At 38.5% G+C, this 25590-nt stretch overlaps 4 protein-coding genes and 1 pseudogene across 5 annotated transcripts; 2 read left to right on the top strand and 3 right to left on the bottom strand.

The window, feature by feature from the left end:
- The first annotated feature begins 59 nt into the window (after window positions 1-59).
- LOC137742176 (protein trichome birefringence-like 31) lies at window positions 60-1066 on the top strand (annotated as a pseudogene).
- Window positions 1067-1198: 132 nt separating this feature from the next.
- On the bottom strand, window positions 1199-5961 carry LOC137742175 (chitinase-like protein PB1E7.04c). Its single transcript, XM_068481961.1, has 6 exons — window positions 5888-5961; window positions 4480-4588; window positions 2744-4340; window positions 2547-2663; window positions 2055-2248; window positions 1199-1618 (listed from the first exon to the last, which is right to left on the bottom strand). Exons 2-6 carry the CDS (start codon window positions 4573-4575, stop codon window positions 1445-1447), a joined length of 2178 nt encoding a protein of 725 aa, XP_068338062.1. The 5' UTR covers window positions 4576-4588; window positions 5888-5961; the 3' UTR covers window positions 1199-1444.
- A 4107-nt stretch (window positions 5962-10068) lies between these two features.
- On the bottom strand, window positions 10069-13387 carry LOC137742393 (UBP1-associated protein 2C-like). Of its 2 annotated transcripts, none has more exons than XM_068482250.1 (2): window positions 12008-13387; window positions 10069-10349 (listed from the first exon to the last, which is right to left on the bottom strand). In XM_068482250.1, exon 1 carries the CDS (start codon window positions 13311-13313, stop codon window positions 12009-12011), a length of 1305 nt encoding a protein of 434 aa, XP_068338351.1. In that variant the 5' UTR covers window positions 13314-13387; the 3' UTR covers window positions 10069-10349; window position 12008. The 2 variants fall into 2 exon arrangements, with proteins under 2 accessions (XP_068338351.1, XP_068338352.1); XM_068482251.1 differs by lacking the exon at window positions 10069-10349 and adding an exon at window positions 11618-11820.
- Window positions 13388-14990: 1603 nt separating this feature from the next.
- Window positions 14991-18833, top strand: LOC137743529 (uncharacterized). Its single transcript, XM_068483443.1, has 7 exons — window positions 14991-15099; window positions 15768-16174; window positions 16273-16325; window positions 16594-16631; window positions 17409-17802; window positions 17984-18204; window positions 18347-18833. The coding sequence occupies exons 1-7, from the start codon at window positions 15083-15085 to the stop codon at window positions 18387-18389; spliced, it is 1173 nt and encodes a 390-aa protein (XP_068339544.1). The 5' UTR covers window positions 14991-15082; the 3' UTR covers window positions 18390-18833.
- Window positions 18834-21528: 2695 nt separating this feature from the next.
- LOC137742419 (multiple organellar RNA editing factor 8, chloroplastic/mitochondrial-like) lies at window positions 21529-24607 on the bottom strand. The gene is made up of 4 exons (XM_068482278.1): window positions 24118-24607; window positions 23170-23267; window positions 23017-23082; window positions 21529-22470 (listed from the first exon to the last, which is right to left on the bottom strand). Exons 1-4 carry the CDS (start codon window positions 24522-24524, stop codon window positions 21848-21850), a joined length of 1194 nt encoding a protein of 397 aa, XP_068338379.1. The 5' UTR covers window positions 24525-24607; the 3' UTR covers window positions 21529-21847.
- Between the last annotated feature and the right edge of the window lie 983 nt (window positions 24608-25590).

Here is a 25590-nt window from a genome sequence, read left to right as displayed (position 1 = left end):
TGTCTTTTAACAATCAAACACTCACTTCCCACGCCCACCATCTTCGTCTCCTTCCCCAAATGACAAGGCAGCAGCCCTCCCTCGAGCGGAGAATCCAGTGCCTCTTCCCGGTTGCATTGGCCTCGCTAGGAACTGCACGGCTAGTCCTCGACACGTTAAAGAGCAATGGCAGCTTTGTCTTTCAGATGTATGGTAGGCCAAGAGGCCAAAAATCGAGACCGGTCGGCGGTTGTTGTCTCACCGGAAGACCGGATTGACGAGAGCTGCAATGTGTTTGAAGGGAAGTGGATGTGGGATAATTTGTCACATCCTCACTACACAGAAGAGAGCTGTCCCTACTTGGTAAAGCAAGCTACTTGCCAGAGGAAAGGGAGGCCGGATTCTTAGTATAAGAATTGGAGGTGGCAACCAAATGACTGTAACCTCACAAGGTAAAAGCTCTATAATTTGCATGCATGTGCATTCTAAGTTTTTAGCGCACGCCGTACAATCGAGACTATTACATTGTTATCTGGTGTAACTAATTCACACATGTTGTTATAGGTATATCTATTTATTAATGTTATAACCATATAAATGAATTAGTAATATTACGTGACAGTGTGACGGTCACACTAAACACGTGTGTTAAGGTATTTCATGTCTTTTTATTTTCTTAGTGAGTGGTTTTGGCTTTGAAAAATCAGGTTTGATGCGTTGAAGCTAATGCAGATTTCAGGGGGCAAGGGGCTGATGTTTGTTGGAGCTCTGTACAAAGAGGGCAGTTTGAACCCCTGAACTGCATGGTTCAATCTATATAATGTCACTACATACAAACTGGCCTTACAAACTTGGCCTTGCAATCTATCCGTAATGGTTTATGGGGAACGCCGGTGACAGCTTTTGGCAAAGGAACAGAGATCGGATCCTAAAAATTTGCCAATTGCTTTCACCGGTGCCTACCTGGGGTTCCTGATGCATGGAATGAAATGTTGTATGCACATCTGTTGAAGAGCCATCAAAATCTTTTGTAACACGAAATTAACAATCGAGCCTTCGATAAAATGCATGAAATGTACACTCGTAGGTTAATATTGAGGATTCGTTGTGCAGCATTTTGCAAGGAAGGAAAAGATGTGACACCTGCTATTTGTATTTAACTCTTCTGTTGATCTTCTTCAACCAACAAACTACAAACGACTTGAATTTGGTGACGGTAGACACAATATTTATAATCCGTTTGTTCATCCTCTTCAACCAGCAAAAAACCGGTGAAGATAAAATCCGGAAACAATACTGACCAGCTAGAACTCAATACCGTGATGCTTAACTAGTTTATTTTATGTACAGGCATCATCTTCAATTATATATATTCGGTTTGGTATGTAACTTTCCACCATATTTACCTGCTAAGGCAAGCAGCCCTTTAACCGATCCAATTATTTACAGGGACGAGTTGGTTTACTTACAGGAGCTCCCATCCAAAATCACAGGCATCATCAATTTCCGACTTTTCCATGTTCGAGAGTGCTCCTTGGCTATGGCTGGAATCTATATCACTGTCTCCGAACCAAATTGCTAGCTGTTCGTACTCCTTTGCCAACCTCTTGTTTGATGTAAAAGCATCCTGGATTCTTTTCTGTATTTAAGAAAGAAAAAAGAAACCTGATCAGTTAGGTTCGTGTTGCTAATCGGGCACATAATGTTCTAACAGAGTTTCATATTTTCAAGAAACATTTCGGGTTCTTTTCTTTAAATAATTCTTTTGGGGGATAAGTCATTGATTCTCAAGAAATGGGTGACTGCAATCTAAATCCGTGTTAAAAGTTCACTGTAAATATGCCTTTTAAATATGAGAACGAATGGAGAATTATATTAAGTATGTTAAACGCCAGTCTGAAATGACGGATGTAGTCTTCTTTATCTTCTAATTCAATTCAACAGAAATTTTGGAAAACCGTATAACATGCATTCAGAAAATTGAGGCGATTTGGAATAATCTTCAGCTTTCATATTTGTTACCTAAACTTAACATTACAGAAACAGAAATGGAGGATTGGAGTAAAGGAACGTACCTTGCATGATCTTAGTTTTCTTGCTCGGCTAGAGACAGCATGCAGGACGCTATCGTCTATAATGACACAGCTCTCCTCCAGCTTTACCTTGTTGTGGAAACCGACATTCCTCTCCTCCAGCATTACCTTATCATGCAAATCAATGGTTTCCATAGGAAAGTGAGAAGAATCACTGCTTGATTCATCTGAACATCCTGTAAAACAATTAACAACATTAGAGAAAAGGTGACATCATAAACAAATCATAAAAGCATCCAATCTAGATCAGTTAAAAAGCTAATAGATAGCGTTAAGGCTCCGCATGATTCCAACATTAATCATAAGTCTCAACACCATTGCTTTTACTACAAACAAAACTTCATATGAATGTATGTCAGCATTCTCACTTCTGATATCTCCAGGAAGGCAATACACTATGAGCCGAGGAGTTTTAAAAGTGAACAATGGGAAAGAAAATAAAAAGAAGTATCAAATGCACATTCTGCGACATACCAATATCTAAAGACAACCTAAGAGCACCATACTGAACAGAGTCGCAGATTTGAACTTGCTGCTTTCTAAATGGTACTGTCAGAGGCATGATCTCTGCCGTTCTGGAAGTGCCTTCTGCTGTAATACAGAAGTTATCAATACTGGTTTTATAAAGAAAGCAAGAGTACATCTATAGCAAGCCAGCCAAAAATACTAACCTACTGATTCGGGTGATATGACACTGCTGGAAGAAGAAAGTCCCATACCGAGGTCCTTATTCTCACCAGACACGGTTGAAGGTGAAGCAGATGATGGGAGCCCATTAGAATCCTTTGCATTGGAGCTGCTGAAGGATGCAAGTTCCATATTCTCTATAGCGTTTTCCCCAGATACAACTGAAGAGGCAATTTCAGAAGTAGTACTTGAAGCACCAGATACATCCTCAGTTTCATCTGAAGACTCATTACAAACAGTCGACTTCTGCTCGGACTCAAACTCCAATCCATATGCAGGGGTTACAGGTGCAACCTCAGGCAAATCAGCACATCTATTTTCATGATTGCTATGAGAAAATACCCCGTGTGGGGACGCTGTCGAGTGTTCTGCCACAAAAGGAGAAGTTAACTCCTCTAATATAGGTGCAGACACTTTTACGGCAGTTTCTTCATTGTTTGCAGCTGAGTCTTCATTGGTAAAAATGTCATCAATCTCTGGAACAGACAAGTCAGACTCCACTACCTCAAGAGTATTCATGGAAGCAGGAGAACTAAGTTGACCTGCAAGGTTATCTTTACTGGAGACAAGACTCGGCTGGCATGGATCGATTACATTGGGGTCTGTACGTGTTAGATTTTCAGTTGCATCTAAAGAATTTTCATTTGCCAAAACTTCATCAATATTTTCCACAGATAACTCGGACTCTAACACTTCGAGAGTATCCACTGCAGAAGAACTAGGTTGATCTGCAAGGTAATATTTACTGCCAACAAGACTCAGCTGTTTGGTCACATGATCCATTAAATTGGGCTCCATAGGTGATTGCTTTTCAGGTGAATCTAAAGAATTTTCAATATCCAAATCGCCATCAATGTTTCCCACAGATAAGTTGGACTCTGGCACCTTAAGAGTGTCCACTGAAATTGGAGAACTAGGTTGATCTGGAAGGTAATATTCACCAGAGACAACACTCAGCTGGTTTGTTACAGGATCCATCGCATTTAGCTTTGTAGGCAATTGATTTTCCGTCACATCTACAGAACCTTCACTGGTCAAAACTTCATCAACCTTCCCCACAGATGAGTCAGACTCTGGCACCTTGACAGTATCTATTAAAGTTGGAGAACTCAGTTGATCGGCAAGGTGATATTTACTAGAGACAAGACTGGGCTGGTTTGTCACTGGATTCATTACATTGGGCTCTGTAGGAGATTGCTTTTCAATTGCAACTATAGACTTCTCAGTTGCCAAAACTTTGTCGATCTTTCCCACAGATAAATCTGACTCGGCCACTTCAAGAGTATTCATCGTTGGAAGACTAGGTTGGTCTGTAAGGTCATATTCCGTAGAGACCGGACTCAGCTGGTCTCTCACAGGATCCTTTACATTGGGCTCTGTAGGTGATTGCTTTGAAGTTACATCCAAAGAATTTTGCGTTACCTTTTTCCTTGACTTAGCACTAATGGCAGACTTCTGTGTCTCCGCCACACCGTTAGCATCATGTTTAACCGGAGGAAGTAAATCTTGGACGGCATTAGAAATTTTCTTCACACTTTTACCCACTGTCTGCACCTGATTTTCAACATATTTAATTGTGTCCTGTGAAAGAAATATAATTTAGTATTGCGAGAGGAATTGACAACTGGAGTTACTGCTTAGCAGTTAGCAGCAACAAAACTAATCAAAGACAAGAGGCAAACGAAATAGTTTTCATTTGGGCTTTTTCTTCCCTTATTACCTGATTCACTATACCATCCACCTCCTGGCAGATTGTTTCAAATTTCTGGTAAATGTTTCCAACCCAATTTATACTTTTGAGTTTCATAAAATCCATCACGAACACTGAACTGTATTTTAATGGTTTACGTTAGTCAAATATAGAGTAGCATATCTTACCATATGAACTACAATGAGCATCATAAGACCACATTAAGTCACATATTACAAATTTTTCAAGTGACAAAGAAATCAGTGTAAAATCGAATACAAAACTACAGGAGATACAACTGTCACATGATAAATTCAGAAACCAAACTATATACGGAACAGAAAATAGAAACGAAACAAGAAACTGATCTAAATTTGACAGGGAATGAAGAAAGTGCATAAAGATCAATCTATAAACCAAAATGTTTCTGTAATTTAGGGAAAAAAAAAAGTAATATTGGATGTACAGAAGTAGGAAACCAAGGTCTACACGAACTACACAAGGGAGTTGAGAGGTTACTGGTCTGAAAACACAAAGAACAGAAGAAAAAAAATCCAAGATAACCATTGCCACAACGATCGATGACTGTATATTTATATAAGCATCACTAGTTTGCATATACAATGTATAAAACATACTTGTTCATAATTTCATATACATGTACAGGCTTTGAATACTCTCATGCATTCCCTAATCCCTATATACTAACCTACATCGACATTCCTCAAATTCAAGACTTTTGCCTGTTCTTTAGCTCTTAAAAACCAATAAGCATTGAGCAACATTTATATTTAACGTCTACACCGCCTTACCAGTGCTTCTTTCGTTCACACTACCTTAGCTGCTCTTATGCAAGGCTCGAGCAACACTAATACCGACCGCGATCAAGCACATTTTTAACCGGGGTTCTAATCTTTAAACTCATGAGAGAACTAAAACCAACAGAATTTAGGGTTTAACATGATTTATTTTAAATAACTTCACATATGTATGAGCCTTCCATCATCTCGCCCAAGAACATAAACAGGGCTTTTCGAACAGTGATCGCGATTAAGCTATTAATTTAAACTTGATCAAACTCAATCATCAATCACCATCATCAAATTCAATTTCAAAACCCAAAATTCACACTGAAATTAAATCATTCTCCATAATTCACAAGTCTGGCAAACAAAAACAAGAACACAGCAGCTCCCTGAATACAACAAAGCATAAACATATATAATTTTACACAAAAAATTAAAAAAAAATGGACATAAACATACCTACATGCATATATAATCGTTCCAATTCGGAAAAGAGGGATTTTTTTTTTTTTTTTTGGGTACAAAAAGAAGAAGAGAAACCAGCAAAAATAAATTAAAGAGTGCGAATTGAGTGGAAAAGCAACGAAATTTAAATGAACAAGGCAGAGAGAAAACAGGAAGAGATGAATTACCGGCAGCTGGCGGCGCCGGTAAGCTCAGTTGGAACCTGGACGCACAGAGAGAGAGAGAGAGAGAGGTTTAGGGAGAAGAAAGGGGGGGGGGTTTAAAGAGCGTTTATGTTTTGTTTATCTTAATCACATAAATAAAATAATAAAATATTAAAGTACAATATGAGTCCAACTGAAATTCCAAATATTTAACTACCACAAGGTGGTTGATTAAGAATTTATTTTACACAGTTAAGTTCAGTTTGTATGTTGGTATAGGAAGAGGATCTTCTCCGAGCTCAGAATGGGGATCCTCCTGATCAGTTCATCAGGATCGTTTAAATTTAATCCAACGGCTTAAAACAGAAGACTTTTTAAAAGTTATAATAATTACAACTGTTGAATTAAATTTAAACCGTTCGGATGAGTTGGTCAAAAAGATTCACATCCTGAGCTCAAGAGAGAATCCTCTTCTGTTAGTATATAGCATAAAAATAATTAAAGAATATTTAAATATCTATGTGAATCTTTTCGGTTTTAAAAAAAGTGGAATAACATGAAGGCCACCGGTCTCCTTGATTGGAATTAGTAATAGCAAAAGGTTGGCCGGCTCTCCTCCTCTCTTTTCCTCCCTTGGCTTTTTCTGGCGCAATTGACTGACCCTGCCAAATAATTTTTTTACCTTTTTCCTTTCTTCCTTTTCTTTGGGATAATGCGTGCGTCTTTTATTAATATATTAATTAATATTTTTTTAGTTTTATTAATATTTCTAACCTCGCTTTTTTTTTCCTATCATTTACCTCATATTTTCTGAACTTTATGCTTATTCTCCGTATAGTTCATATTAAAACTAGCTTTATAAAAATTATATATGCAAAAAATTAATTGAAATTAAAGTCGTTTAATCTATTAATTGTAGTAAATATATAGACAGCTTGTAATTCTTGTACCAAATTTGTCCATTTATTTTTGTATAGTTAGATAACTAAACAATTTCGTATTTAATGGATTTTTTCCAGAGATGTGTTTTTTTTTTTTTTCACAACAAGTGACTTATAATATTAACGATTCCGATTAAAAACGCTTTACTTTGTAAATCGATCACGAAGTATTTTAAGTACTCCTTCTCATCATTTGAAGAGCCAAGTTAATTCCAAATAGTAATTTAATTTACTGTATCTTGACAAATCGTAAGCATGTGAAATTTTCAGCGTATGCATTTTTTTTGCTTTTTCTCTTCTGCATATTTTTGTTCTCAATCAACAATGTATAAAAAAAATAAAAAAAAACGTCTAACAGACTAATTGTGGAGAAAATCACAAAACCCAACGTACGTTGAAGAAAGAAACAAAAACCAACTTCATCATTTTGTTCAAATTAGCCACTCAGTACTACAATCTAGTAATATTTTTCTTCACTTAAAAATAAGATGTCTTATGTCCGAATCTTACGGATGACAAATTCGATACCAAATTAAGTTGCCTATTATGTGGTTTAGCCAAACTCCTCTTCGCTCTAATATAAAAATTTCAATGTATTAAAAAAAAGAAGACGGAATTAGAAGAGATAAAGTTGAACGGATTCTTGGAAGTTAGCATCCATTTTCTCCATTAATGCAATGTAGACACCAATGGCGACCTTCGAGTAAAGGTGTCGCAAGCTGCGTTACATTCTCCCCTGTCGTCTGTCTTCCGTCAATTTAATCATCACTTGTTTGAAAAGTTGCAATGTATGTAGACGTGGCGAGTTTGGTTAGACATTGGGTACACTTGTTGGCCTAAAGCATCATCCGACAATTCCTTGGTTTGCATTATCCTTCCTTGACGATGAATTTACATTTTCGACCCCTACAATGAACGGAGGCCGAGTTTTCTCGACTGGAACTTTCAAATTTTGTTCCAAGTTGACGGCAAAGCAATCGTACCATCTTGTGGATATGAAAGGAACTAATCCATCTAATTCCTTCCAACTCAAACAAAATTCATAAGTCGGACTACATTTCTTACACCAACGTCTTACAACTCTGTGTTCGCTTGAAAGAAAATTACTTGGACAAAATTTTGACTCTCTCTCTCTCTCTCTCTCTCTCTCTCTCTCCCTTGTTAAATTTTGTCCACTGGTCAATTCCTTTCATCCGACGTTAAAAATTAAGAAAGATGTGTGAGATGAAAAATAAGCATGTAGATAACACCACCTTAAATTTTTTACACCAATAAGTTAAAAGAGCACAAATAAATTTGAATTTGTAAAGGCATCTTTCGGGCAGCCATCTTTCTCGGATCATAGATTTTTCCACGTGCTCAAAGCACGAGATAGTAACCATATCTCATTAGAAGAAACAAAAAAAAAATTCAAGAATCATTTCACTTGTATAATTACATATGGCATATGCACCTGTGTTCCGACAGACTCGACTAATTATATGCCAACTTTATGCAGGAGGATTGACTAATGCATCTTCAAATTTCTACATTTTTCGAGTCGCCGACTGATAACACGGTCGATATCAGGAAACAAACGTATCAAAGAATAAAGCTGAAAATTGATGCCCAATTGCTCTCCACTTTCACTTTAACATAAAAGAATAGACTTTATACAACTTTCACGATCATGCACATACTACCACCGCGGACGGAATATCTCTGCATCCCGTGGCAAACATCAATCATAAGCCTTCGGCTACCACTCTGTGACATCCTTATCCGCCTCACCCACCACGACGCAATTCATCTCACCGATATTTGGCATCAAAATATTCCTCTACATCTCCACTTCTCGGCCTCTGCCACCAAGATTCCACTTGCCGCCACAACCACCACAACACGATTCATCTCACCAAGCTTGAGCATCAAAATATTCCCCTTACATCTTCACTTCTGGCCCCCAAATTCCACTCCCGCCCAACAAACAGAAAACACTCGCAACGAAAAGAATGGGGCGAGAAGACAGTAAGACAACTCAAAATCATGTTGCGCAAAACTAAACACAATGTACAAAGGAATGGGGAAGACAATAGAAAAACCACAGTAAATGAAACAAAACCAATAAGTCAAACAGAGGAAGTTGCCTGAATTACAAATTTCTCAAACGCAGGTGTTAAAAAACAACAATTTTTCAGACCAGAAAAAAAGACAGTAGTTTGTCAATCAAATAACACCAAACCATCTAAAAACGGGAAAAAGAAACGTAACATAAAAGTACTGGGTTGGATGGATGGAACGAGATACGATGTTGAAATTATGCCACTAGAGTTTACCGTCACATAAATTGAAATTCAGCATGTCTACTAAGAAAGCAAAGAACCACTTTCACAACCCAAACAGAGACATCATATTATATGGTAAAGAGCGATACCATGGGGTTTTCAAATGAAAGAACCATAACTTAAAAGCAGAGACGCCATGAATCGCAAAGATAAGGCACTATTCTATCCCCATATAAAATGAAGTCTTCCTGTCCATCGAACTACACACACCTCGCAAAAGCCTCCTTTCAAATAGAGCACCATAAGGACTAAAACAGAATCAACCATCCGTCAAAACTGAAATTCAGTCAATCTCCAATCACTTCCATACAATCCAACAAAATAAACAGCTAAATCGTAGAGGCATGAATTATGTACTAGAAACACCGTTTTTACATCAACATTTTCTATGGTCAACAACAAAATAGGGCTCCTCAATAAACCACCAAAAGCTTAACGAGTGCCTCTACAAAAAAGAATGACTATATACACACTGACCATCAATAAATGCCTACAATGCAAAATTATAAAATTTGACTTCGATGAACATCCCATATATTTACTGAAGATGGGGATGAGGAAGAAAAGAAAAAAAAGCAATCTGAATACATAACATGTACACCAGGAAAAAACCCACAACATTCAACGGAATAAAGAAACTCATGGATGAACAAATCACAGTCAAAAGAGACAATATGGCCAATACAGCTTATCCACAGGGAAACCAAAATTGTTGAAGAGAGGGTTAAAAACCAGTGAAAACAAAACAATCTTTTTCAGCAAAAAGAAAGCTTGAGACAACATCACCAACAGAATTTCACACCAAACGTAAGTCCTACGTACATTTGTAAGGCGCATATCACAGCAGCAAGCCACCATCTTGAAGAGCTCCATACAAACAAAGTCATATCAATTATCAACTAAAGTAAGAGCAACAACCGCCATACATACATTCTCAAAGTAAAAGAAACGTAAATCAGTTATTATAAAAAAACAAACTATACTTTATGGCCAAAAAACCTACAGATCACATCAGTTCCTGACAGAATACAGAAAACTAGTCTAATTTAGTCACTTTTGCTACCATAACTCAAAAATGACCTACATCTTAAAGGTGCAGATGAAGTGATGAAGAGGCGATAAAATCACAGCTAATACAATCATCAAACCACAGCATATAGTCTGCAATCACGCAATCACCAGAACCATATAAAGCATCTGCGCCAACAAGCGGTCATACACCTGATTCAAACATCAACCAATAACTCAATCCATCTTTCAATTGAACTATAAAAAACACAAACACATCAAATCAATAAACACGCAAACAGATCAAATCAATGACCACGCAAAATGTATTTCACACAACTTTAAAATAAATATCAAAACAAGTCATCCTTGCTAACTTACCAAAATATTTGAAAACAGTCGAACTACTAGAGAACAATAAAATGATAAGATAACCCAAAATTGACCAAAAAAATAGTACAGCAGTATCAAAGTTTAGAAGATGAATTCATCATCTTACAGCATGCTATACTTAATTGAGCATAAAACCATATAAATAAAACTAACAATCAATAGTTGACTTACATCAATAGAATACTGGAATGTGGAAATGTTTTGACGGTTTCATTGGTAACTTGTGCAAAACTTTGCACCAACCAAGTAAGCATAAAATCTTTCCTCAAATAAATGTATGAAAGCAATCACTTGCACGATCCCACTACTTCATTAACCCTCCAAATAATTGTCTCACAAAATCTGCACCCACACATTATTAACCACAATTTCTAAAGCCAAAAATTATATCACCCCTTCAAATATAACAACTACAATGATATGAATGCTTTGTACCTTTCACATAGTCTTTTAATTTTTTATTTAAAATGAATACACCATCCAAGAAACTCAAAGAATGAAAAGCAGCCAGTGTTCTAAAAATATGACTATGGGAACCATTAACCGCCACTAACAAATAAACAGTTATTCAAAGAAAACAATGATTTAGCTCAAGTATTTGATACTACACACACACTGGAATGGTACACATTACACAAACATTACATACCCATTTCTACTAATGTCGTTAGTGTTCCTCTCTATCGCTCAAATTTATTTTGACAAGTTGCTCAATCAATCCCATCAATTCCCAACAAAAACTATACACAAATAAAACAAAATATAAGAAAAGTCACAAAAGAGATATTTGAATTCCTCCTCAAGTATCAAGTTTCCACCCACATTGATCAAAGGGAAAAAAATATGCATACAACTCCATCCGCACTACCAAACAGAAAAGGTTTCACTATGTGAACTGGAGAAGCATCTTGTAAAGATAAAAGATTCTAACATCCATATTCCTCCAGAATTAAGGACTAAAAAGTAACACTTGACACAAAATTCAAATTTCAAGTAACAGAAAACTGTAAAATTCATTTGGAAACTCCATCGTTTAAGTTCTTGACTAAATATGTCCGAACATCATAAATTATAATGCAATATCCACATCTAATATTTCGGCTAAAATTAAAGCTTTGGATGCAACACAAAAAGTACTATTAAAACATTTCATATAAAATAGAAAAACAAGAGAAATACTGCAGCAAAGGAAAACATATTCGTCTAATCTAATACAGAAAAACTTGATCGCCTCTCAATCAACAAAAGCAAATTGATTCACGCAGAAGCACGAACAGAGACGCGAGGTATCCTATGCACACATAAACAAAAGCAAAAAAAATAAACAATACAATTAGTCAAAGGCACAAATTTTGTAAAGAAACAACCAAAACAACAAGAAGCAACCATACACAAGTAATTTAACAAAGCACCAATAAATTCAATCAATACCACCAAACTAGAAACATAATAGCAAAAGATACAAGCAATGAAAATACCTCAGAAATAAGGTGGCACATTTGGGTACATGCCACCTTGAGGAACCCTTGGAAGGGGTGACGTTCCAGCTTGCTGGTGGTGCTGATTCTGATAGGCCGACAGGCCGTAATGTCCACCCTCCGGATACCTACCAGATGGTAACCCACCTGAACTCGGAGGCAATCCATATATAGACGACCCGGTACCCACACCACCAACTGGACCACCACCGCCCGACCCAGCACCACCAAGTCCACCACCCAACCCACCGGCACCACCTAAACCATAACCCCCAGGCCCGCCATAGTTACCATAAGGCCCACCCAACCCTCCATATCCACCACCACCACCCAAACCCGAATTCACCTGGTTTCCAATACCAGACAACCCAGGCCCACCCAATGGATGGTGACCCAATGGAGGCTGGCCCTGAAGCCCACTGTTATACCCACCATAAGAACCAATTCCACCTGGGATGCCGTACTGCCCAGGAATCGAAGACGGCGGTGCCATCCCCATCCCATCTCCGTGCGCATTGGAACCACTCCCGGGTCCTTGACCCTGGGCCGGCCCGTCCGACTTGCTCTTTTTCCCATCAATCGCCAATTTACAAAGCAACTGCCTACCCTCGATGTTCTTCGCCGGATCAACAAGCGCCGCCTGAGCCCCTTCCGGAGTCTTATACACAAACAGCGCATACCCTTTGCACTTCCCAGTCTGCTTATCAAACCCTAGCGGGCCCTCCTCTATCTCTCCGTACAGGGCAAAATGCGCCAAGAGCTTATCCGACGGCATGTCATAGGGAACATTGGCCACGTAAATCTTCCGCAACGATACGTCAGCGACGTTGTTGGAGGCGGTGTTGGAGTTCGAATTCCCCGCGGAGGCGAGCTGCGTGACGGTCATGCGGCCGTCGATCTTCTTGCTCGGTTCTTTCAGAGCCATGAGAGCACTGTCAACGTGGCGGAACGTGACGAACCCATAACCCTTGGATTTTCCGGTGGTTTTGTCGAGGATAACGATAGCCTCCTCCAGCTCGCCATAGGCGGAGAAGAGGGATCGGAGGCCCTCGGTGGTGGTGTCCCAGCCGAGGCCGCGGATGAAGAGCTTGCGCTGGGAGGCGTCGGGATCGGCAATGGAGCGGACGGCTTCGAGAACGTCGACGTGGCGGGAGAGGGCGTCTTGGAGAATGTCGAGGAGTTGATCGGGGGTGAATCGCTCGATGAGCCTGCGTGCGTCTTCAGGGGAGAGCTTGGGGGCGGAGGCGGGATCCGTGTCCAGAACGACGCCGTTCTCGTCCAGCTTTCTCTTCTTGGTTGAGTCCATTGGCAGAAGAGCGAGGATAAACCCTAACCCTTGGGAAGAGAAACACAAAGTGGAGAGAGAGAGAGAGTTGGGAGTTTCTGACTGTGATTCCATTGGATGTGTTTATATACTGGATACGTTGGGCCTTTTATGAGTAAATATTCTAGTTAAATGGGCTTTGGTGGACATCTAATTGTTTATTTCGAGCTTATTTTTAGAGAAGTGTTATTGGTACTTTAAAATTTTTATTTTACATTCTTTACAAGTATGTTTTTCTTTTCGAATATAAAAAGTTTGGAGTGTAGAATGAGATTTTTGGAGTACCAATAACAATTCTCTATTTTTTACTATGTTCTTTAAAATTCAATTTTGATCTTATTTTACTTTTTAAAACTCAAAATTTTACATTTTACTTCTTAAAACTCAATATTCGCTTTAATTTATCTTATCTCTGTGTATTCCGTTAAATAACCATTAAGTTTAGGCTTTTATTTCCGATTTTGACGATGCCCCGCCATCAGCTCTTCCTGTTCTTTTGTCTCTCCTCATCTCCCTCTTCCCATAAACGAAATTCAAATTCCTCATCTGCCAAGACCCGTTTGGCACCTCTACTCTATGTCAGAGAATTATTATTAAAAAAAAAAAAAAAAAAAAAACTCATGGATTTTTTATGCTACTTTTCTGATTAAGAACACAAGAAATAACGAAATCGATGGAATTAATGACAAAGTGGCTGGAGATGGAGGGAGAAGGGATGGATTTATGGAAAATGATTAGAGACAGGGGTGGAGAGCTATTTAACGGAATACATAGGAACAAATTAAAGTAAAGCGAATATTGAGTTTCAATGGATAAATTGGGATCTAAATTGAGTTTTAAGAAACGTAACTAAAAAGAATTATTCTAAAAATGTATTTTTTAATCCTCATTAAACGTATTTGAACGAAAATAACATAAACAAGGCAATGTGGAGCAAATTTGAGTTTTTAAGAATAAAAATGACGACTTTTGAGTTTTAAAGGAACAAAGGAGGATCAAATTAAGTTTCAAGGACTGTAACTACAAATAAGCCTTTATTTAATCGGTTCATGTTAAAACGGAATTATTCTAGAATATTTAGAGGGTTCTCTAAACTTTCAATTCATGTCAATGGTTATATCGTTACGTTGATGATTATTTTCGTCCATTTTGTACCATACAAATTTCTGAATTTTCTAAAGATGTGTTAAGTTTCACTTCCTCTTAATTGTTCTCATTACTCGATTATCAATGTTCCAAGTCAATACAAATTTTCTTTTGCAACATTTTGTTGAGGTATATTCACCTTAAAATTAATAACATTTAGTGCATGTAATGGATTCAACAAAAAAAATAATTGTGATGAAATTAATCATTGAGAAAATATTGCAAGTAGCTATTTACCACAGTAGTGGAAAGATGTTGTGACCTTGCATGACGGTGTGTGTTCGAACTTCGTCAATAACTAATCAAATATTTAACTTACTAATGTTATCGCTTAACCAAATACTAAAAAAACAAAAAAAATTTAGGATGTCGAACTCAAATTAAAAGATCATCGGACAAAATCAAATGATGTTAAAAAATAGGATTGTGGGATGTAGGACATCGTTGCTAACGCTTTTGACCTTTTCATTTGATGGGCCGAGGCCCAATATATTTCCAGCCGAAAGGGTGGGCACCAATCCGCTATCGCTCTCAAGTCCGCGTTTTGTTTCGAAGCGGGTCTCTCTGGTGTTCCTCCACCCTCCGCCTTATCTTTCCACCTTGAAATGCCGGTCTTCCACCTGTAAGTTCCTTCTTCTTCCTCTCTCTCTCTCTCTCTCTCTCTCTCTCTCTCTCTCCTGGAAAATTTACCCATTTCCTGAAATGGGTTTCTTCTATAACGTGTTTATCTCCTTACCAAATGTCTAATGTCTACTTGTTGAATTATCTCCATAAAGTTTGAGCATTTCATTGAAATTTGAGGAAAAGCAAAAAATGTGAACGCTTCAATCTTGTTTTGTTATTGTTCTTGTGTTAGTGGAAAGTGAAAGTAGTGAGTGGAAGTTTTTTTAACCAAAATTGGTATCTTTCGTGGCCTCAGTGTGGATTTGGTAGGTGATATTTAATTGGGATTTATACAAATATGATTAATGTGCAACAGAAATGAGTTTTTATAGTGATGTTAGTGGTGGCATTGCATATTTGATACTGACCGGTTAAGATGGATTGTAGTTCAGCTCGTTAAGAGCATTCACCTTGCACCTGGGTACGGAGTTTGATTCCTCCGTTTCCCAATGTTGCTTGTAGCTCAGTTCGTTAAGAGAATTGATGAGGAAGTCAATTCTCTCTTGCCTGTATGGGAAATTCTTGACGGTATTTTGTATACAGTTACGTATACGTTCATTGATTTATGGTTGATTAGTTTTATAAAATGAAATCAGCTCCAGATTGATATGTTTGAGTTTCTGTCAGGAGATTGGCTGCTCCGCCATACTCGACTCTCAAGTGTGTTCCACTGTTTGGTTATGTGGGGGAAGCCACTCACTTTGCACAGAACCCAGAAAATTGGAACTATTATTTGCCTGTTTTGAGGAATCGTTCTCCCTCGGTTGTTCTTGTAAGTTCCTTCCCTAGACTTCATTGTCTGGGAGCCGCGCACAGCAGTGCTGACATGGCTGAAAATTGTGATATTATGGACATCTGTCATTCTTTACTCGACATAAATGCACATGAGAAACAAAGTTTAAGCAAGGAGGTTCCATCAGTTAATGACAGCGACTCTCTTAGCAAGGAAGAAAAGGAGAGACAGAGACGGAAAAAAATAGGACAGGCCAACAAAGGGAGGATACCATGGAATAAAGGCAGGAAACATAGTTCAGGTAAATAGAAAGTAGAAACCGAGTGTAAATTTTTTGTTGGATTTTAAACTTTCATACGTTTGGTTGAATCTGAAGTTGTGATCTTTCATATAATGTAGAGACTTGTGAGCGAATCAAGCAGAGAACAATAGAAGCATTAAAGGACCCCAAGGTGAAGTCATGTAAGATTCATTAAGTTTTATGATATTTTTCTTCAAATATTTGTGCTTTTGAACTAGCATATAAGAGTTCACATTATTTAAAAGGCACAATACAGTGTTATTCCTAACAATGTTAGAAGGTTTGGCTTTCTTGTTTGTGGATTTCCCTTTTGAGCTAAAACTACTGCACAACTTATGCACAGAGAAAAGAATGTTTTTAATTCAATCAACTATTTTTCTTTCGAAAATTGCTATTTCGTTGACACTCATTATTTTCAGGTTAGAAAGAAGATGTCTGAGCATCCCCGTCCTCATAGGTACTCAAGTCTTTGTCACATATACTCATACGAAACATACGAACTTCATAATTCCATGGGTTGTTGATATAATATCAAACCAAAAGGAGGTTTAGGCTTTGGATGAGTGGAGAGTTATTTTTAGCTTACTGCTCAATGTCAATCGTGGCTTTTACACTTTAAAAGATATCTATTCACAGAGATGGGGAGCTAGACAAATGCTGTGATTGATGACTATATGGAAGGAAGTTAGGAACTTAGTGCCGTAAATTTTTCTTGAGTCACCATGAACTTTAAATGCCTTCTAACTTTTGATCCTCGTTCAAATAGTTATTAGGCCTTTATGGGCCACTGGATTTCATTTTGATTAATGTTTGTGAAATGTTATAAGAATTACAACGATATAATATAAAGGAAGACATGCACCCTAAAATTTATGTTTATTTCTATCTCAATGCTCCTTTGAGTAGTTAGACAAGTTAATAATCATTCGTAGATAACGTTCTATATGTCCTTGCAAGTATTTTCTTACTTTTGCATTTGGGTGGAGAGAGAGAGAGAGAGAGTTTAGTTCGAAGTTCTTTTAGGCCTGCTAGCCAAGTAAACATGATCACTTTTGTTTCACATACAGTATAGAAGTCAACAGTTGTAGGCTGCATGCAGCACACAACTGCTGAAAGATCCATTTGCTATTTAGACCCCTTATTTATCCTTTATGTCTTGCTCTGTGGGTGGCTGAGTCCCCAAAGAACATACTAATGTGGTACATAATTTGACAAAAAATTGACTTTTATGTAGTGCCGAGTCCAAGGCAAAGATGCGTTCTTCACTTAGACGTGTTTGGGGACAGCGTTTGAAGTGGAAACAGTTAAGGGAGAAGATATTTCTTTCATGGGTAGAAAGCATAGCAGAGGAAGCTAAGAAAGGTGGGAGTGGACAGAAAGAGCTCCACTGGGATAGCTATGAGAAAATAAAACTAGAATTACATCTCCAACAGCTTCAGCATGCTGCAGAAAAGAAAAAAGCAAAGGCAAAAGAGAGGGCAAACAAAAGAGCAAAAAAAGCAGAACAAGCTAAAGCAAAAACGGTGGCAAGGCTTGATCACGTGAGGAAAGAAGATGGAGTAATTAATGAAGATGATGAAGAGTTGACAGTTCCTCGAGGGCTGAAACGTAACAAGAGATTAATGAAGGTAATTGCTCGTTAGCAGAAATTAAGTAGTTCACTGTTCACCCTCAGTCTTGATTTCTTGGATTTAAACTTTTTGGGGACCTTGCTTGATCGGCGTATTTATTCCTTTTCTGTAATGTTTTATAATGTTTTCAATGTTGTTTGTTCGTGTCTTACTGTATTCTACTCTTTATTCTTAATAGCTTGACAGAAAGACTTTAATAGATGGTCAAGTTGCTGCTCAACGGGATATAACCATGTCACATATCTCATCTTTGGAGAAACTGGACCTAGAGCTTGTAAAGAGAGAGAAAATTCGAAAAGGTGTTTCGTTCGCAGACCAGATCAGAGCTGCCAAAAACAAAAAATTGGAACTAGCTATGGTAGCCTCATCCTCTATTCGTGCAGTGGACGAGAAACCAGGGTAGTATTCTTAAATTTCTGCACTTCTAGCGGCAGATTGAATAGCGTATGAGGCCAACCTTTTTTCTTTTGTAATCGCTTTTAAACAGACACAATTTGCTTGTTTTATTGTAGATTAATGTTCATTTTCTGATGGCTTGTAGGAAGAGAAAATATTCAGATTCTTGTACACATTTTTCCAACTAGTGCAAGAGTCCCCTCATTTCTTTACAAGCTTTATGCCAAATTTCCAATATTACAACGAAGAGTTCTTCGAGCTGCAATGCAATCTTTTCATGAGAAAAATGTGTGTTCGGTGAACTGTCCTTACCGGAAACTTTTTCTCCGGCCCTCAGCTTTCTCAAGCATGAAATATCCGGCTTGCCTTGCCAATATCCATGCAGGTTGCATTATGGTGTTTAGACAATTCAATTAAGCTGCAGATATCTCACAACTTATAGGATGTCGCATGATTTTTCTCTTTTAGTTTTAACATTGATCAAAAGCTCGCGGGTGTAGTCGATGGATTGTAATTTTCAGATTTGGTTTTTCTTTTACGGTTTGGTCACAAATTTATTGATCTGCATGGTTGTGTTGTGGATGCAAAATCAACGATAGAAGTGAACTGTAGTCTGTTTTCAACTTGGACACAATAAGGAATTTGTCATTCGTTTCTTCTTTAAGTATCTTTAATATAGTGAATAGTCATATCCATGTCAATTATCTCTGTCAAACGAGACCTATAGGTCGTAGATTTGTTTCTGCAGCTGAACTAGGTTATAATGGTAGTGTGGTGGGGTGGTCGTAGTGGTGGTGTGCGGTGGTAGCAATGGTCGAGGGCCATGGAACCACTTGCTCATTCCCAGGGCAATCTTAATTACAGTCAACGACTATTGCAGCGTAAATACAGCATCTCACCACCCGCAAGTCACCATCCTACTTATTATCATTGGATGAGCATCATCATCACTTGAGGGTGATGAGCAAAAATATTCGCCATCTTAATGACTACTGCTAGGATGATAGGTCAAATATATCTCAGTGGTGGAAGGAAAAAAAAAAAAAAAAGAGTAACGTCCAATCTTCCAAGAAAAATCATTTCACCAGGAAAATAACTTAGAACGTGGATTTTTAATTCATATGAAAAATCTTGATGTAGAACAGTTAATTAGCGGACCAAATTATGGAATACCTCTATAAGAGTGCATTTTAAGGCTTTTTAAGGTTGGGGTCCCCGCTGTCCGATTTGTGCACCAATACGCGGCTAGATGAACACATTCACTGCTTCTCTGTTCTTAGTATGGATCCAAGATTTGGTTAGGCGTGTTTAACAATACTTTTAAAATAACTAAAAACGCTTCAAGATCACCGAAAGAGCTTTCAACAACATTTCACAGAAAATCACTTGAATATTTTAAAAGAACTTTCCATGTGCCCGGGGCCTAAATAAGCTTGTTATCTTTGTTGAAGGTCGGGTCACGACTCACCTCAACTCAATTTGTCAAGCAATCACTTCATGGTGCAATTCCGTCTTCATTGGAACTTGACAAGTTTCAAGGTACAACCCCTTCCTCTATTTGTCTCCAATCTAACCCCTTGATTAGGGTGTTGGATTTTTTCTCAAACCAATTTAGTGGCAACATTTTACGTGGTTTTGGGAGGTGGTAGGAGCTAGTACGAGCTGTAGATTTTTCGGATGGTCTTACTTCCAAAAGATATCTATAATGCTACCAAACTCGAAGAACTTGCATTACCTCTAAATTCACTATATGGAGGCATTACATTAGTGATAGAATTGCCAACCTTGCAATCCTTGACCTCTCCTTTAATCAATTGAGCGGCGTGCTCCCTCTCCATCTGGGGAGGCTCTCCAGGTCAAAAATCGTAACCCTCAATTTCAACGACCTACAAGGTTAGTTGCCCTAATCTTTGGTGAATTGCACCAACCTTGTAGAACTACGTTTGGGACGAAATAACTTGGAAGGAGACATTACCAAGCTTAATTTCTCCAAACTTGTACAACTTACTAAACTTGACCTATGTAAGCGCAAGTTCATTGGTAAACTCTCTGTCCTTCCTCTCTCTTAGCAACAACCGATTGAAAACCGTCACGGGGGCAATGAAGATATTGATGCGTTGCAAAAGTCTTCGAACGCCCCTCCTTTCATAGTCCTTTAATAGTGAAGGAATGCCATCTCATGATGACATGGTTGGTTTCGATTTTTAAACTTGGCGCGTTGTGAGCTCACTGGTCGAATACCTGTATGGTTAGCAAAGCTAAAGAATCTTTGGGAGGTACCGTAACAAAACCACAGGGACAATTCCTAGCTGGTTGGGGATAGATCTACCAAGACCTTCTCATATAAGCTTGTCAATGAACCTTGTTTCAAGTGAATTTCCGAAAGAACTTTGTAGAGTACCGGCGTTGGTACATGAACCTATTGCAGCTCAAACAGATCGTTATGATCTCGAATCGCCTCTTTACATTACACGGTCGCAGTGATAAATCCCTATAGCTTACCCCATAGATTGTCTTACTTTCCTCCGTTGATAGGTTTCTCTACCAACAACATTACCGGTAATATACCTACTAAGATCGGCCAACTACGGCTTTGCTAAGAGTTGTATCTAGACGATAACAACTTCTCTGGCAACATTCCAGACCAAATATCTAGCCTTAAGAACTTGGATGGTTTGGATCTCTCCAAAAATCATTTGTCTCGAAAAATCCATCGTCTCTCGCAAGCCTTCAACAACCAAGCCGTATCCCATTAAGTGAGTCTGTTATATGAATCATAGAACGTCACTATACTTGGTTTTGCGCCAAATCTTCCGCTAGCTTCAATTACTCTAATATCTTTTGTTACTCTTTTTAAGTCTTCTAGATCTTCCTCTACTCTTTTTGCCATGAGTCTCTCTCAAGTCTTAATTTCTATCCCGAACCCGCCTCTGCTGCCGTCGCACGAACCAGTTATGATGATCGCGTCTGGGTGGATTGTGGTAAAGCTTTGTTGTCTCGTGCACTAGTCTCGAAGGAGCAATCCCAACAAGCACTCAGTTCCAAAGCTTCAACTCCTCCGCATTTGAGGGGATTCCAAAACTTTGTGGTGCTCCACTTCCAAACAAGTGTCGTATTGATGCGCATGTTAAGAACCGAGAAGAGGTCAATGAGCACCAACCTCTATATTTCCGCTGCGTTAGGGTTCTTTGATCGTAAAGACGACATGAAGACAGCATAATTAGAGTTCATAGCCAACGTACAAAATGGGCTCTATGTCATGTTAGCTGCGCGCATGAATAGGATGAAAAGATGGGTTTGCTCAATAACATCATCACAGAAGCAACACAGGCAATCATCACAGTAGACTGCAAATTAACATGTTCCATCTAAACAGGATCACCAAACAGTCTGCTTTCTGCCATTATGTTTACTAACTCACACCGTGTACCAAAGTAAAGACACGACTAATCGCATAAGATATGACCTCGAAAATGTAATAAAATTCAGATGAATGGCAACCAGGTTCCGACCACAGCAATATTGCCAAACAAAATATCATTCAAGACCACACCAATATGCCAACCTACGGCCCATCTCGAGCAACCTCGTTGTTTATCTACATCATGCCTACAAGACTCATCATACCATATAGCTAGCCTCAAGCTTAGTAACGGTTTGGACCAGGATTGGCTCCACCGTCCCTGTCTGGGGTGTAGTTATTCTGGTATTGTCCAGCACCATTCCATCCTGCATTAGATGGCTGACCCATGTTGTTTGGTGGCACCCCTCCCGAGTTATTGGGAGGCATCTGATTGTAGTTGTTGGGAGGCGCCTGATTGTAGTTGTTGGGAGGTGCCTGATTGTAGTTGTTGGGAGGTGCCTGATTATAGTTGTTGGGAGGCCCAGAATTCCAGTTGCTGCTTGGCGGGGGATTATTGTAGTTGTTTGGTGGACCCATGTTGTGAGGCGGCATTGGAGCCCTGTTGGGGGGCGGAGGACCCATGTTGGGAGGCATCGGGCCTGGACCCATATTGGAGGGTGGAGGACCCCTGTTGGGAGGTGGAGGACCCATGTTGGCAGGTCCAGGTCCTGAATTTGGCCCAGCTTGATTAGGCATAGGAGATGGACCGGTATTTTCCCTCCTCCTTTCAAAGTTCCTTGATCTGTCAAAGTTACGAGGTCTGTCATTACGCCTATTTCTCTCATTTGCTCGACTATTGTTTCTTATCCATTCCTCATGGTACTTGGGATCATATGGCACAGCTTGGCCATTAATAAAAGGTTCACCTGCCAAAACAAACAAGAAAGCAAACAAATCATGTATAAACGAAATTTTCTGGTTAACTCAGTTGAATACAATATAGAAACAGGTATACAGTGCAGTTTAATATTACTATCACACTAGGTGACCAAACCACAATTCTTGGAGTACAGAAATTATTAAATGAAAATTTAACATTGATCAATTTTTTTTCGGATGCAATCAACACAAGAAACTGGTTAACTCATCAGCACTAAAGGTGATGTTATATATGAAAAACTCTGTACACAATATTGACTAGGGTTGCAGAAAGCCTTCAACAGGGGTTTTCGGGTTCCACACAGCACTAGCACTGCTACAGCATTAACTGCCTTATAGGATAACTTTCACCAGTAACATTCTAAAGCCTCAAACTATCCTTTGTCAGAAAAAAAGAAAGAAATAGATCTAAAATCCAAATTTCAGACTGCCAGAGATATTCCAGAATGGGATTTACGACTTAAAATAATCAATTGCTATAAATAATTTGTTTTTCATTGAAACGCAACTTGAAGAAACAAGCATATCCATACCTCCGTAATCTTTGTTCTTAACATCCAAGTAAGAATCAGGAAGTACCCAACGGACTCCAGGCAACTCTGCAAGAATTTTAGAAAAATACATATATGAGAACCCAGACAAAAGCACAAGGAAATAATAAAATCCCAACTGAGAAGCAGAATCACCTTTGATTTTGAGTGACACCTCTTCAGATACAAGTGCCCCAAATGCATAATAGCACCTAGTTGAAACTGAGTAGATCTTCATTCTTGCTTCTTCCTCACTGCAGTTCAGCCGCCAACATACAAGCAACGTAAACTTGGTTATATAAATTGTCATTACAAAACATAAATCACAGTGAACACAAACAATAGGAATACAATACAATCCTACTTGCTTTTTGAAATGTGAAAGCCATGAATCTACCAAAAACTTAGGTCTGTAAAAAAAAATGATCCAGACCATGCTATAACAGATGTGATTAAGACCATACTATTTACGAGAACACTAAGATCATGCCACAAAGTGGTTATAGTTTAAATTTTGAATATAAAAAAAGAAGCTAATGAGTTTTTCTTTTGTTAGAACTTCAAACCATATTGTTACACACTAAGAATAATTGTACCCCCAAATTCGGCTGAAATATAATATTCCGATTGCAATTACAAAATGATTTCGCATCTTACGACAGCCGTAGTGATCCCTATACTTGCATACAACAATAAGCCATTATCTTTTACAGCACACAATATAACATATAATGTTAAACACGATAATCGGGCAGGTGCGTAACACAAAACAGAACTAGTTTCATACAACCATATAATGCCAGAATGTAGCATGTGCATAACGGAGAAACAACCTCTTGTATTTTCTCAAGCAAAAGTTTCCTCATGCAATACGAATCAAATTATCCCAAAACATTACCGTAATCGAAAAGGAGAAAATTCAAAAGCTACACCTTCGTAAAAATAAATACAGATATACACTGAAACTGTATTAAAGAAACAAATACACTAGAACAGCCATATAATTTCTTAAACTCCATTTCCAATTTCTAACTTCTCATAATCCAAACGCATAAAAATTAAAAAAAAATGGTTAATTTAGACAGAAAACAATGGAAGTGTTACCTTCCGACGACGGTGGCTAGGGTTTTGATGTAGCTATTGATGATCTCATCCCTAGTGATGTCACCCTGAGGGGGCTCCATGACAACCAACCAGTGCTCGAAGTCACACCCATCGAGGAGGATCGTCTCCTTGGGAGGCCGGTTCGACCAGTTAGGGTTTGGGTCTCTGAGCGACGACGTGGTCGATCTGGTGGACAAGCACCGGACGACCGCAGGAGAGAGCCTGCCGGCAGAGGCCATGACTCCGGCGAGGGGGCGGAGGCGGTGAAGGAGAGAGAGCGAAGAAGAGCGAGATTGGGCGGCGGTGGATAGGGAAGCGGCGGAGGTGGCGGTGGAGAGGGAGCGGGAGAGAAATGATGCCATGGCTTGGGTCTTGGGAAGCGAGCGGTAGAAGAAATGGGTCGCCATGGTCGATCGCGACGAGGGTTTGGGGCTCTGATAAACCCTAGAGTGAGAGTGGGAGATAAGGGCGTATCAGGGTTTTTCCGGAGAATTTATCGCACCGACTGAGTGATGCTAAGTTTCTTAAATACCCCTCGATTTTCTGTTTATCACTATATCAAAATGACATTCCAATTATCTTCTCATGGTCATTTGAGTCATTTCAACTTTTTCTTCTTGTTTGACAGCGGGGCATAAGTCCAAAATAAAAAACGAAACTTTTAACGAAAAATTCTCAGTATTGCTCATTTTAACAAAAAAATGAATCATGGTACTATTTACTTTACCCTTTATTTTGTCATTTTCGTTAAAACTCACAATTTTCAAGTCATTTTCATTAGTTTTCCCAATAAAAAAATTACATAAGAAGGAGGAATTTGCTAAAAAAATATCAGATTTAAATTGCATGATAAACCTAAATGAGTCAAACCAAGGAACAAATGAAATATTTCATAGTAAATATGTCAAATTTCACAAGACCAACTTTATTGCATAAGAGCACGGCAATACTAAACTTTTTAGAAGATGATTATCCATTTTTGTGCATTTAGTGCATTTAAATTCAAGCGCACTGTAAGTACAGAATCCGATTCTACAATAATCTTCTTAATTTCATTACTTCGTACAATTTGTAGCCCAATAAAAACACCCTGAATTACCAACGAAACTGATCATCATCTTGCGACGCCCGTTAATATTAAGCTTTACCCAATTTTTAGGAGGAGGTTCCCACTATTTGAAAGAAAAATAACAATACCCACGAGCAAAACACCTTTCTTACTTCGGCAAAAGCCCAAATCACCCCAAAATGCCTAACGAAATTAAAGAACACAAAGAAAAGAACAAGTAAAATTTGATTGATACGGAGCTCTCTAGATTAGCCAAAGTGATGAGGGAAGGTCAAAGAAGTAAGTTTACGTTTCATTTTCCAAAGTGACGAGGGAAGGTCAAAGAAGTAAGTTTACATTTCATTTTTCGTTTGTTTGGCAATACTCTTAAAATGACTAGAATCGATTTTGGTGAAACTGTAAAA

Source organism: Pyrus communis, chromosome 8 (assembly GCF_963583255.1).
Source record: "Pyrus communis chromosome 8, drPyrComm1.1, whole genome shotgun sequence".
Classification (NCBI taxonomy): domain Eukaryota; kingdom Viridiplantae; phylum Streptophyta; class Magnoliopsida; order Rosales; family Rosaceae; genus Pyrus; species Pyrus communis.
The sequence above is the reverse complement of the archived record's forward strand: the minus strand, read 5'-3'. Positions and strand labels throughout refer to the sequence as shown.